Source organism: Oncorhynchus kisutch, linkage group LG4, assembly GCF_002021735.2.
Source record: "Oncorhynchus kisutch isolate 150728-3 linkage group LG4, Okis_V2, whole genome shotgun sequence".
NCBI lineage: Eukaryota > Metazoa > Chordata > Actinopteri > Salmoniformes > Salmonidae > Oncorhynchus > Oncorhynchus kisutch.
Window position 1 is genome coordinate 65,844,675 of NC_034177.2, and position 14,407 is coordinate 65,859,081.

General features: G+C 43.4%; 1 protein-coding gene across 1 annotated transcript in view; it reads left to right on the forward strand.

Moving 5' to 3' along the window:
- The first annotated feature begins 957 nt into the window (after positions 1–957).
- Positions 958–14,407, forward strand: part of LOC109889862 (PH and SEC7 domain-containing protein 1) — a 41,763-nt gene continuing 28,313 nt past the window's right edge. The window contains exons 1-2 of the mRNA XM_020481629.2: positions 958–1,197; positions 11,826–14,380. Coding sequence (XP_020337218.2) covers positions 11,999–14,380 — 2,382 coding nt within the window. The 5' untranslated portion in view covers positions 958–1,197; positions 11,826–11,998. The remainder of the gene's footprint in view (positions 1,198–11,825; positions 14,381–14,407) is intronic.

The following is a 14,407-nucleotide window of genomic DNA, read 5'->3' on the forward strand; positions in this document are numbered from 1 at the left end:
CACATTCCTGAAGAGTGTGGAATCTTAAGCATGCCTCCTGCCCTCTATGATTACTGCTGTTTATCCTACCTTTTCTATTTCCGTGTCTAAACTCAACCAAGGTCTACATTTCCCGGGGGAAATGTAATTTCTGAAACAGTAAGTAGTTAGCTTGACAAACGTAATACATTTCTAACTAAATTGTAACTTAGAGAGACAGAGTTGTGTGTATGTGCTGTCGTCCAGCAGCTAGCCCTACATAGGACGCCACGCATTCATACACGGCGTCCTACAGGGTGTAGGGCTGACCACCCCCCTGCATGCCTTGGTATAGGGATTATACACATGATCCCCAACACATTCTTTTGGCCTTCTTTAACAGATGTAGTATCTTCATTTTGGCCAGTCTCCCAGAACAGGAAAATAATCCTGCAGTAATAGGAAATGTGAATTATTATATGGATTGTAATTCATTGACATTTTTGTAGCTGCTGATACATTTTTCGTAAGGGAAAATAGTTTTTTAGAGATCTAGCAGCCTACGTTTTGGCGTGCTTTTGGGAGCAAATGCCCACTTAGGGAGAATAAGAGTTCATGTTAAATCCAACCATTTGGGGATAATGATATTGGAACAATCCCTCTGGATTTCAACCATGACCCAGATGTTGGACAGTCATTTGCAAATAGCCTTTTTTTAAATTATTTTATATAAACTATTGGGAAACAGCAAGCTTATTGTAGCAAACAGTTGGAGCCAAGTTGGGTAAAGAGATAGCAGCCTAATGTCCACATTGTTTCCAAATAATAGTTTTCCTACTATGCTATTTAAAAAAAAAAAAACGGTATTACAGCCTTGGGTGCTATCTGGTCCGTCTGTTAGATTATACAGATTTCAAATCCGTTTGAAATGTATTGTAATCTCTCCTTCAAGGAAGCATAAATAGCATGCGCTCTGGGAGAGAAGAGCTCTAGCACGCTCGCATTAGGAGAAAGTGCGCGTGTGAGTGTTGCTCCTCGTCAGGAGCAAAAGTGGATCAGAGGAGCTGTCAGTTTCAGAACCATTTAGCAGTGAATGGAAAGCTCCCTTTCAACCAAGGTTAAAACGTCAGCCTTCTCAATGCGGAAACCGGTGATAAACGGCAGCGAACGTACACACGGCTACGCGGGTCTATCAGGATTCTGCAGCTTCTTATAACATTAGCATTTGTAATGACAGGGGTAAGTGACTATCTTCCTTCATGAACCATGACAAGTTGCAGAGCGGCTTGTTATTGTATGCTGGCAATGTTACTCTTCATTAATGAATGAAACGATCTCTCCAGGAATTGTTCCAGCTATAGCCTATTGTTTTCTGTTTGAAGATAGCTTTTGTGTTGAAGCATATCATTTCCATCTGCTTCAGTTCACCAAACAACATCACTTTACAGGTCTGTCGCAGAGCAGAGTGACCATCAGACAGGTACTAGTTGTTTGGGACAGATTTTTAATGTCCAGAGCTCACCTGTAAACTATTTACATTACGGTATATTCCCATTGCAGGCCTATCTTGAAATATGACACCTTTCCAGTGATCTGTTATTTGTTGCGCAAGTCTTAGGCAATACAGACTTAGGTTTGGTAATCAAACACCTGATCCCTACCCTAGTATTATTTCAATAAATGCATTTGACAACCATAGGGAATTACAAGACTGAACATAGCAATCTTCCTTAGTTTCAGATATGTCGACCAGACAGTCATTTACAATCATTCTTCCATGTCAAACTATTGCCTTTAACTAGTAGCCTATGTTGGAACCTGGTATCATTGCTGTCCACAAACGACAAAAAAAATGGATTTGAATATATCAGCCTATCTAATCGCTGTGTCTGACAAGCCTTTTGAAGTGCAGAGGCAGTTGGCCTATTCCCTTTCCTCCAGCCTATCAGATGACAGTGTTTCGATAAACAGCAATTCACTGACTGCAGTCCCTTCCCACTGGGCACACCACGTCATTTCAACATGGATAATTGGGTCATATTTAGTTGATGTTGATCAATGAGATTACAACCTATTTTTACCCACTCAAAAAGACAGCCAAAAGTTAGTTGAATTTTCAATGTGTTATATCACTATGCTCTCAACCATCTTAAAGCACAACAAAGTTCAAATGGGAATACAATGTCAGATATTTTGTTGATTTATACAAAAGATGCATGTGTTTTCACTGTGTTTCATATAATAGCAGAACCAAATGACCTGGATTGCAGTTGAGATTACATTAAAAGTACATGGTGCAAGTGATCAATGCCGTTCAAGATTCTGCTCAGGTTATTACAGCATTGCAGGTCTTGGAGATCTTCACAATGACCGTGCTTTATATGATTACACAAGAAGAAATGGATAGTTACAGTAACCTCAATGTGGCCATGGATCCATTACTCATTTTAAGGTTAAATGTTACATTTGAAGTCGGAAGTTTACATACAAAATGCATACAAAATGCATTTAAACTCAGTTTTTCACAATTCCTGACATGTAATCCTAGTAAAAATTCCCTGTCTTAGGTAGCATTTGGTAGCATTGCCTTTAATTTGTTTAACTTTTGGGTAGCCTTCCACAAGCTTCCCACAATAAGTTGGGTGAATTTTGGTCCATGACAGAGCTGGTGTAACTGAGTCAGGGTTGTAGGCCTCCTTGCTCCTTGCACAAATGTTAGGTCAGGGCTTTGTGATGGCCACTCCAATACCTTGACTTTGTTGTCCTTAAGCCATTTTGCCACGACTTTGTAAGTATGCTTGGAGTCGTTGTCCATTTGGAAGAGCCATTTGCGACCAAGCTTTAACTTCCTGACTGATGTCTTGAGATGTTGCTTCAATATATCTGCGTTTTTTGAGCAGTGGCTTCTTCTTTGCTGAGCGGCCTTTCAGGTTATGTCGATATAGGACTCGTTTCACTGTAGATATATATACTTTTCTACCTGTTTCCTCCAGCATCTTCACAAGGTCCTTTGCTGTTGTTCTGTGATTGATTTGCACTTTTCTTACCAAAGTACGTTAATCTGTAGGAGACAGACCGCATCTCCTTCCTGAGCGGTATGACGGTTGCGTGGTCCCACGGTGTTTATACTTGCGTACTATTGTTTGTACAGATGAAAGTGGTACCTTCAGTCGTTTGGAAATTGCTCCCAAGGATGAATCAGACATGTGGAAGTCTACAATTTTTTTCCTGAGGTCTTGGCTGATTTTCCCACAATGCCAAGCAAAGAGGCACTGAGCTTGAAGGTAGGCCTTGAAATACATCCACAGGTACACCTCCAATTGACTCAGAAGCTTCTAAAGCCATGACATAACTTTCTGGATTTTTCCAAGCTGTTTAAAGGCTCAGTCAACTTAGTGTATGTAGACCTCTGACCCACTGGAATTGTGATACAGTGAATAATAAGTGAAATAATCTGTCTGTAAACAATTGTTGGAAAAATGACTTAGATGTCCTAATGACTTGCCAAAACTATAGTTTGTTAACAAGAAATTTGTGGAGTGGTTGAAAAACGAGTTTTAATTACTCCAACCTCTGTATGTAAAACTTCTGACTTCAACTGTACATACCTTTCTAAAATAGTCTTAGGCTATTTATTGTACAAAAGTCATATTGTATTGTTTTTGTTTGTCAGCACTATCAAATATCAACATTTGAGAGAGATTTATCTTCTGCTTGAATTGTTCCATCTGTGCCACTGACTTAGTCTGGCTTGGATTCCAGTTTGTCTACAAATTATTAATTGATATGTTGGATTCACTTCTCAACCAAAAATCGAAGTTTGATTTGACTTATTCCTACACAATTCAATATCACTAAAGATAATTACAATTTAAATCAACCAGAGCTTGAAACCATAGGCTTATTGTATTGTCTATTTTTAGTTGATTACAGGTTTGAATTTAAACACTGGCTGTTGATGACTTTATAAATCCTATAAAGGCCTAAATAGCAGCATTGATGATATATCGGTGATAAAGTAAGTTTACATTTGATTTGCTATGTTAAACCAACTATATGGAATTACTTAGAAGGCAACAGGGAATTTATTTAGTGTTGAGAGATCTCCACTTACAAAACCATTCTCACGATAGCACATTGGTAATGGTCAGTGACAGATATAATAGCTTAGCATGGCAGGGCTTGGTTAAAACCCTGGATCGGAGACCAAAAGTTAGCAGTAGTAGATAGACCAATTCTCCAGTATTAGGTGCTGCCCAACCTAAAGCTTTAAAAAAATATATTTAAAAAATAATGTTGAAGATCTGATGTTTTTAAAGGTACAAATTCAACATATTTTATACAAGTGTTGAAATTTGTTTACCAGGATGACGATGACGACACATTTCCTCTTCAAAACAACAGTTGATGACTTTTTTCAAAGCCAATGTATTTTCTACATAGATTCCACATCACACTACGATGACAAATTACATTGAAACAACATTGATTCAACCAGTTTGTGCCCAGTGGGTTGTCCCAGGTGCTACTCTGTCAGTAAGGCTGTTGCATGATACTTCTGGGTCTCTCTCTCTCACACACACACTCTGTCCTTCCTACATCTTACCTCATCAATTCTACTCAGCTTTAATGCTGAGGCCATGATATTTTAGCAGTCCTTATTGGTCCATGACATACCTGTTTTCTTTACCCCTGCTATTGCTTCATTATAGTGTGTGTTGTAGGAACCACATTTCTGCTGAAATCCAAGAACAACTGGATGATATTTGTTGGAGGATTCAAAGTTGAATTGTCACCTAGAGAATGTACTCTAAAAAAATGTCTCCTTTTCCCCATGTCCCCAGGCTCCCCACTGCAGCCAGAGAATAGATTGTGCCAACAGATGTAGTGCATTGCGCCATTCTCCAGCCAAGATTGATCTGACTGTGTAAGGCACTTGGTTAAGGATATGAGACATCGATGTGTCTGCCAGTGCATAAAGTGGTATTTCAGGGCCACAACTTTCTGATGTCCTATAGCTGGATTGAAGACAATGCGGGGGCATTCCCTCAGTGATGAGTTTTTTCAGAATCTGAGCTATGATGATGGGGCTTTTAAACTGTCCTCAGATAAAACCACAGCTGACTCTGCATGGTCAGTGGATGTGACTGTAATTGAGAGTAGGGCGTTCAACTATTGACTGCGGGCGATTACAATCTTGGTGAGTAAGGGGTTGATTTTTCCATACTGTACGTTGAAGTGATCTGCTTATATGCTCAGCTGCTGTTGGGTAAACATTTTAAGGACAGTCTTTAATTTTATGGACAGTCTTGTGACATGAAATTGAATCTGTCTTAAAGTGAATTAGTCTCAACTGTTTATAGGCTCCATTCCTGCTCCCTTGTTTTGAAATCTGACATTGTGTTTGGGTCTGAGGAGACTCTGATTCCCCCTTAGCATAAGCCCATTGAAGTCAAACCATTCACTCATTAACTTGAGCGAAGCCACAAGACCAGCTACAGCAACCATGTATATAGCTTACTTACCTTCTCGTGTTCTTATTTCAATTTATTTTGTGTTTTTGTTCTACCTTAAGTTATGTATATTACTACATTGATTACTGCATTATTGGGTTTAGAGCTTGAACGAAAGGCATTTGACTGTACTTGAGCACGTGACATTAACTTGAAACTTAAAGATCACCATTTGTAAAGCTTGTTTTCCGAGCGCGTTGTCGGGTTAAGCTCTCTGTCTGGAAAGGCATATCCCGGGGAGGAAAAGCAGACACAGACCTTTCCCCTCATTCTTGTCTGGACGGATCGGACACCATCCAGGAGGAGATTGACTGGGGAAGCTGTGGAAATTCACTCCTAACTGTAGCCAAACCACAGAGGAAATGGGGTGGGGGTGGGGGGGGGCAATTTTGTTAAGCTGTCACTTCTATGAGGCAGTGAGAAAATAACTTGCATGGTCTCTGCTCTGCTATTTATCTGTCATCAAACTTGATTGACAGAATTTATTACACACAATTTCCAAGTCCAGAACCTCCTAGTGAGTTACAGTAGACATGCTACAGACAGCCTGTCATTGTTGATACCTAGAGAGAGTGCTAGTAGTGTTATCAGAGGGAAAGAGAAACTGACTGTCTGTCCAAGCGTGAGAGTGTGTAGGTGATGCCTTGAATTTGTTTATTCTTGTTTTTCCTCAGAGGGTCACAACTGTTAGCCCCTATGATTCAAATTAGCCAAATTAGTTTCTATCCTCTGAATAAGAGGAGGGCCCCAGTCCCCTCTGACCTTGTTATCGCCCCAGCAACTATAAGCTGCATGGTCCTTCACCATCTGTTAGTGCTAAACAGACTACTTTACACCAGTAGCCATTGGGCCGTTAAGACAGCACTGGATCAAGGGATCTGATTGGTTGAGCACTCTTCCTAAAGGGAGGGACAAAGCACCATGAGTGGCAGGAGGTGGATGATGGAGCTCTATTCGACTTAGGCAGGTCTGGAGGGGGGAGGAGGAGGGAGGCCTAAATCCAGTATGGATGAGCTGGCAAAGCGGACAGCCACTGTGAGTCTAGAGGTGGCAAAGAGGAGAAAGGGAGACTAGGAGAAAGAGGGAGGCAGACCCAGACTGTGCTGCTGCAACTCGGGGGATCGCAGTTGCTATGTGTACAGTGTGTGTGTGGGACTGTGTGTATAGTGTGTGTGATGAACAAAAATGGGGGGGCAGGGAATCCTATTAGTCTGAGTACAGAAAAAGTAGGCCTAAGTACCCTGCTCATCAGGGTGTAAGTGTATTCCATCGTGTGTGTTTTTGATATGAGCGAGTGTGAGAGAAAGTACATGTTGATCCTCAAGTGTTATGAGGTTGTAATCAGTGTGCCTTGTTCAACATGTGGCCGTGCGATATTAATAGAAATGTCTATTGGTCTCCTGGTTTTAGAAATACTTTATGTTAACCGTTTTCTAATTGACAGATGTATTTTTAAATTGGAAACTTGGTTTCTAGTCTGTGAAAAACACAGACATGATTTATTTTTAGGTTTTCCTTTTTAGAAGGGAGTCATTTAAAAACAAATTTAAAAAGTTATTCTTTCTGGTCATCAGGGGAGATGGATATGCGTGATAATTGGGGTTTGAATTGGATGAAAGGAAATGGTTCAGACTTTTTTTTTTTTAAGTGATGAAATGAAAATGTTAGTACCGTTTCCTGGCTGTAATCATGTCCAGCAGTCTGGTTGTTGTCCTCTGGATTTATTACACTTCATACGGGCCCAACTAACTTAACTATGTCTGACTCCTGCCAGACGTATCCAATAACGTAAGCACGGGCCCTGGCCCTGGCCCCTGTCTCAAGTATGGTGAGTTAACCTTGTTGTGTAAATTAATGAAGAAATAACCACACTACAGATTTAGTAGTGGAAGTAGCATTAGTTGTTACATGCATAGGAACAACAAAACGTCTTGGGCCAGCCAGCCAGAAGTTATTTGGACTTAACTTTTTCAGGTTGGTGGGCATATGACCCAGTGGTTCTATTAAACAAATAGGTGTCCATTTCAGGTTGTCAGTTACCTTGGCATTCACAGATCGTGTTAACTTGCAATTTGTCCTGTGACTCGACTCTTCATCGCCTCTCCATGTGTTCGTTCTGTAGTTCGTTCTGTAGTTCGTTCTGTAGTTCGTTCTGTAGTTCGTTCTGTAGTTCGTTCACACAACCTGGGGCGGCAGCGTAGCCTAGTGGTTAGAGCATTGGACTAGCAACCGGAAGGTTGCAAGTTCAAACCCCCGAGCTGACAATCTTTCGTTCTGCCCCTGAACAGGCAGTTAACCCACTGTTCCTAGGCTGTCATTGAAAATAAGATTTTGTTCTTAACTGACTTGCCTAGTTAAATAAAGGTAAAATTTAAACCTTACTCACCTTGATTGGCCAGTGTGTAGGGATAGCTGTGGTGACCAACTGTATGTATTTTGTTCTCAAACAGCAATGTTGTACATGGCTCAAAGTGAAACTGCAAAGGGAGGCTCAGGAACCTCAATGGCACAAAATATGAGGATAAATGGTGCTGGGTATTATGATTAGCAAGACAGTCAAATAACTGCAATCAATTCAACAGGTTCACAATCACCAAATGCATTTATCACAGATGCCTCAGAATACCTCTGACCATGTGTTTGTGTCAATGTGCATCTGTGTACAAAAAAATGTGTACACTTGCAGCTAATTTCCTGCAATTTTACACATTTAGCCATGGGGCAAAAATAAAAATGTGCAGTTGTATAGCTAATCTGATGTTATTCTACACATTTCGCCACAAGGCTGAAAAAAATGTTGCTGTTTTAAATACAATGTCCTGTAATTCTACACACTTTGCATGAGGCAGAGAGGGAAATGCAGTTTTATAGCTAATTTCATGCTATTTTACACATTCTGCCATGAGGCTGAGAGAAAATGTAGCATTTAAAGCTAATTCAAGCTAAAATATAGGTGTGTTGACTGTGATAAAGGCACAGAAAAGAAATGTTAGGTGCAGTGAAATGTGTTTTACACCGTCGGCCATAGTAGTATGAGCTGTCTTGTTTGCTAAATGAACAAATGAAATGGGCAGTGGTTCAATGGTTCATATAGCCATAGAAGCACAGTGACATGCCTCAATGCAGTCATATTTGTGGCTTATTGGGGGTGTTGCTTTGTTAGTTATTTTTGGCAACCCATCCTGTGACAGTGAATGTCATGACGGTTAATCTGTTCTGTTATATTTAATCAAATCTGACTAACCCAGTGCACTGCTTGCTATTATATCTGATGGTGTTTGCATGTCTAAGTAAAAAATACAAATACTGTCCCATTTGGAACACTGACAAGTGAAGAGCAGCAACAACAACAAAAATTGCTCAACCTGATTGGGTGAGACTATGCCCCTGGTAAGTGTGCAGCTGTGGGTGTGTGAGGCATGTGTGAGACAGACTGCCCCCCCCCCCCCTGTACCATGTGGAAAGTCATGGCACAACCCTGCTTCTTCCCTGGGATCTCAGATAGTTATCACCTGCTGTGTGTGCATGCATGTGTGTTTAGGGTCTGAGATGATTTGGATCATTGACTATTTCAAGGCCTACATAAAGATGGAAGATATACTTTTAGGTCTTGCTGAAATGGGAGACGATTGTTTGTTGATTTCCAGACAAAAAAATAATGATCTTTTCAAACTAAATGAGACTTATCCATTACTTAGTTGCCTTAGTTACCTTTTGTCTGGCCTTGGTAACTACTGTCTTACTGGTATAGTGTCAATGAAGCAAAGGAGGAGAGAGACTTTCTAAGGAACAGCAGTGGGAGAGGTTAAAGGATATTTCTCTCTACCTGCTACACTGATCACGGGTGTCTGAGTGTCTGTACATGTGGTGTGTGAGGATCAGACTGACAACTAGGGCCAGGACGATACCAATATTGCGATACATAGTATCGTGGCAAGGAAAGAAAACACAAAGCGGATTTGACTTCTTTAGATAAACTGCCCTAATGTTGGAAACAAACAACATTATGTTGTCATCCAGAGTCACATTTTATTTATTTTCCAAACGATAGCGCGCAATATTTTACATACAGCGGGTTTTTAAAGGACCGAAGAGTTTGGTCTGCCAAACATTGTGTCCGGTAGGAACTAATATTAGAGCAGTGTGCTAGCAGTGGCAATGGTTGGGGTCTTCCTGCTCCTCATGATTTGTAGGGTAATGACTATCCTGCCGTGACTAAGGTAGAGACAACAGAGTGAACAAGTTCCTCAGAAGGTGGGCCCATGACCTCTGATAGTGCACAAAGGAAAATATTGAGAGGTTGACCCTGTTGGAGCCACTTTAGAATTTCACCAGATATTATATCTATTTCGATATCAGAATTAGTTGTTTCTCTCTGGTATCTGTGTACTCAAACAAACTGAGGGAATTTTACACTTGCTATTCTAGATTGAGGATGTGGTGAGTGTGAACTTGACAGACTACAGATTTGGATTGTTAACAAAACACTTGGCATGTGGAATGTTTTTGGTAAAAGGAGTCTGTCTGCTGTTCTCGCTTGTTCTGCTTCATTCTGAGCCTTCAAGTTCAAGGATCCTTCACCTGTGAAAATAGAGCTCTGTTGGATTAATCAAAGCTAACAGGCCTTTTGCCAACAAGCAATCAGACACATTAATGGAGTCTATAAAGATACAACCACCCAAGCAAGACCTGTACTGTATAATAACCAACTGTTTACCTCATCACTTATGATACTATTTCTGGCTATGTCCACATCCACCCCCAAAAAATATGACAGTTTACTACAGAATACTATAGTACTTACTATAGAATTCTGTAGTGATCTTTACAATACTATACTACACACTGTAGTATACCTTCACGTTGACCTTCAAGCTGACTTGTCTAGTTAAATAAAGGTTCAACTTTTTTTTTAAATACCTCAATCATGTGTTGTACTTATGTTATGTTAATGTTATAGTCTACTGTAAAATACTACAAAAACAAAGTCAATACTACAGTAATGTTAGCAAAAACACTACAGTAATAACTATAGTGTTTAATTAGCATGTACTGTACAGGTACTGTACAGGTACTGTAAGAGCAGGTACTCTTCCTGGAGTACCCTGCCATTTCCTGTCCCCAAATCCCAATTTGTGCCACCCATAAGTCAGAGACCTACATGGCAAGTATAGACCATATATTTGCTATTTTATTAAGAGCCCCATTAGCTGTTTCGAAAGCAGCAGCTCCTCTTCCTGGGGTCCATACAACATGAAACATGACATAATACACAACGTTAATAGGGAAGGACAGAACTACATCAATTTAAGAAAGGCCTACTTATCAATACCAACACACCAACTATCTAGGTCAAGTAGGGGAGCGGCTTTGTGCCGTGAGGTGTTTCTTTATCAGTTTTTTAAAATCAGGTTTGCTGTTCATCTGAGCAATATGAGATGGAACGGCGTTCCATGCAATAATGGCTCTATGTAATACTGTACGCTTTTTTTGAATTTGTTCTGGATTTGGGGACTGTGAAAAGACCCCTGGTGGCATGTCTGGTGGGGTAAGTGTGTGTGTCGGAGCTGTGTGTAAGTTGACTATGCAAACAATTTGTAATTTTCAACACACTATTGTTTCTTTTAAAAATAAGAAGTGATGCAGTCAGTCTCTGCTCGACTCCTAGCCAAGATAGACTGTCATGCATAGTATTTATATCAGCCCTCTGATTACAATGAAGAGCAAGACGTGCCACTCTGTTCTGGACCGGCTGCAGCTTAACTAGGTCTTTCCTTTCAGCACTTGACCACACGACTGAACAATAATCAAGATTAGACAAAACTAGAGCCTGCAGGACTAGTTTTTTTTTGGAGTATGGGCTGTATATTGTGTTACCTACAAGTTATTAAAAAAAGAGCAGACTCTCTTTACTGTTGATTCAGACCTCAGTCCTACCTACCTACATGTTATGGAAAATTTGCTCTGAGTATTTTGTTCAGTAGATTTCTTTAATATTACAGTACAGTCCCATAGTATACTATAGTGTTTTGTGAGTAGGCCTAAATGTATAGGTTTTACATTTAAGATGCACAAGTTCACAACCTTGAACCTCAGTCAGAATGACTGGTAGTAAAGCTATTATCGATATCTGTTTCGCTTAGTCACCCACCCAGGGGGTCAGGGGAACGCATCCCTAGACTGTGATGTCATGGCGTGACTGGTAGACAATGGCATGACAGCATCACCTCAGGTTACAAAGATGGATTCTGAATTCAGTAACAGTCTTTGATATAATTTTGTGTAAGTTTGTTTTATTGTCCTTTTTAAAAGAACATGTTCCCATTGTGTCCTTTCTCTCTTTCTCTTTGACAGCCTGAAAAGAAGATGAGCAGAGTAGCATGGCGACGAGACCTGTCAATCATCTTCCAGCTTACTGACCCTCACCAAATGAACCCATTTTTAAAATTCATTTTGGGTTAGAAAGGAAACTTAGGAGACGAACAACAAGAAAGAGAGAGGCCTGCACTGAGGCCAGTGTGGGGACCATGTCTCAGTCTGGCAAGATCCTGCACCTGTATGTGGAGGTGAGGTCTGTCCCGGAGGAAGAAGGGAAGGAGTTGGGGGGTGGTGTCGAGGGGATTCACCCACTAGTGCTCCAAGAGCCGGACATCCTACCTCAGTCCCAGCGCACCCCCAGCCACTCCACCTGTACCTGCACCTCCACCCCCAGCCCAACCTCTATGTCCCCTGGAGTGGTGCATAATGTTGGGGGCAGCACTCCCAGCCTCACCCCCTCCAAGTCCTCCTCGAGACACTCTGTCAGTTTCCAGCTGGACCTACCGGACAACTCGGGACCGCCCATCCACCACAGGCAGAGTCTGCCTTACGAGGGGACTAGTCAACTGCTCTCCACTCTCCAGCCTGCACCCAATGGGCCGCAGCATGGAACTCTGGTGCGCCCCCGCTCCTCAGACATTGAGCACTACCAAGGGAGGGTACCCCTATCCCCTGCCTGCTCTGGGATAATAACTGCCCCCTCCACTCCAACCAGTGGGTGCAGGTTCTACGATAGCTCTGGTGTGGGGGATGAGGGCAAACGCTCTGTGGTCAGCTTTAGCTACATAGAGAAAGCCAGCATTAAGTCTGTGGACAGCCCCTGCAGTGCTTTGTGCCAAAGTATACCTGAGAACCCCTTCAGTAGAGGAATGGAGGAGGGGTATCTGCCTGCCCGCCTCAGGAAGAGGCTTAGTGACCCTGTGTGGTCAGACAGCTGGAAGCCCTCCGGTAGCTCCAGCCCCAAACTGTCCCCCAAGGGCTCCCCCTGTCTCCGTAGGTCCACTCTGGACACTGTAGCCAGAGAAGCCACCTACAGGGCCATGGAGGAATTTGGCTCCCCGGAACTGAGGCGCAGACTGGCAGCCTACAGCCCAGACCAGAGCCCCAGCTTTCCACGGCACTACCAGCAGCAGCTCCGCTGCAAGTCCTGGGTAGGGTCCCCAGTCCTGCCCCAGGGTACCAAAACAATGCCCGTCAATCCACACCTCATAGACCCAGACAGGAACCGCGGTTTAAATGGCCTCACCAGAAGCCCAGCTCCTGACCAGCTCTTCGTTCAAGCCAGGCAGTCCTACTACAAATACACCATGTCCCCCTCCAGTGTTCGCCACCACTATGGTGTCCATAACCACAGGCCAGGCCTGGGGGACGAGAGCCCCAGCTTGTCCTCCAAGTTCCGCCCGCCTTTACCTACAGGGAGGCCCACTGCGATTCAGCATGACATACCAGCAAGCATGCCTACCAGCACCTCGGCCTCTTGCAACCAGAGGACTAGCAGCCAAACCAGCAGCTACACTCCTAGCGATAGCCACTGCTTACCCAACAAAGTCAACTCCAAACCGTCAGATCAGTCAAATGGCAGCAAGCTGGGAGAGGGATTGAACCAGACCAGTGGCAGGAGAAGTATCTCCCAGGCCTCTAGCCCTGACATGGCCCGTAAGCTGGCAGAGGAAGTTACCAAGCTTCCCACCATCCTCATGGACAGGAGGACTCCCTCCCCCACCCCATTCCAGACTGACTTGGCTAAGTCAGAGAGCCCCAGGCCTGGCTACCTCTCTAGGAAGTCTCAACCCTATACCACCCTCCAAGGCACGGGTTCTCCAGCGCAGCCCCACCCTGAAGCTAACAGTAACATTTATCTCCAGGACCACAGGTCGACAGACAAGGAGTCTCCTAGTGTTGGATGCCACTCCAGAGAGTCCAGACCAGGCCAAGGCTCAGGGCAAGCCTCCACCCTCCTACAGCAGAAGGGCATCTCCTCCCCTACTATACCAGCTATGCTGCACCCAGTGGTGGCGTCCCAGACCCCTATCATAGACCCTCGGCTGCAGAGAGCTGAGCTGGTGGCGAAAGACAGCCCCACCCTGCACCGCCACCAACCCCCACAGTACATGGGAGACCGGGGCTCCCCTGGCCTGTATAGGAGACAGTGCGACACCCTCTTTGACAGAGGGGATCCAAGGGACAGCTCGGAGAGCAGCAGGCGCCTGGTTATAGGCCTTGACATGGAGACACCAGACAGCTGGACCTCCAGGATGCAGCAGTGGAGGGAGAACGTGTCCGTCACGGACCAAGACGAGTCCAATAGGGAGGATCAGACTGCTGATGGTGATGGATTGTGTGTGGTGACCAAGGAAGAGCTGATGCAACAGGGGAGGGATGAAGCAGCTGGGTTGGGGGATAAACATGGGGTAAACAGGGGGGAGACCCAGGACCATAGCGGATTGCTGGGGTCTTCCCAAAGCTCCAGTGGAGTGACAGGCAGTCTAGAGGAAAACAGTCAGCCAGAGAGGGACTGTCTCTCTCCAGAGACATCCAGCCAGTCCAGCCAGAAGAGCAATGACACTGAAGACACTGCTTCTGGGATGCAGGTGGGGGAGTGAGAGATTGTAAGAAAG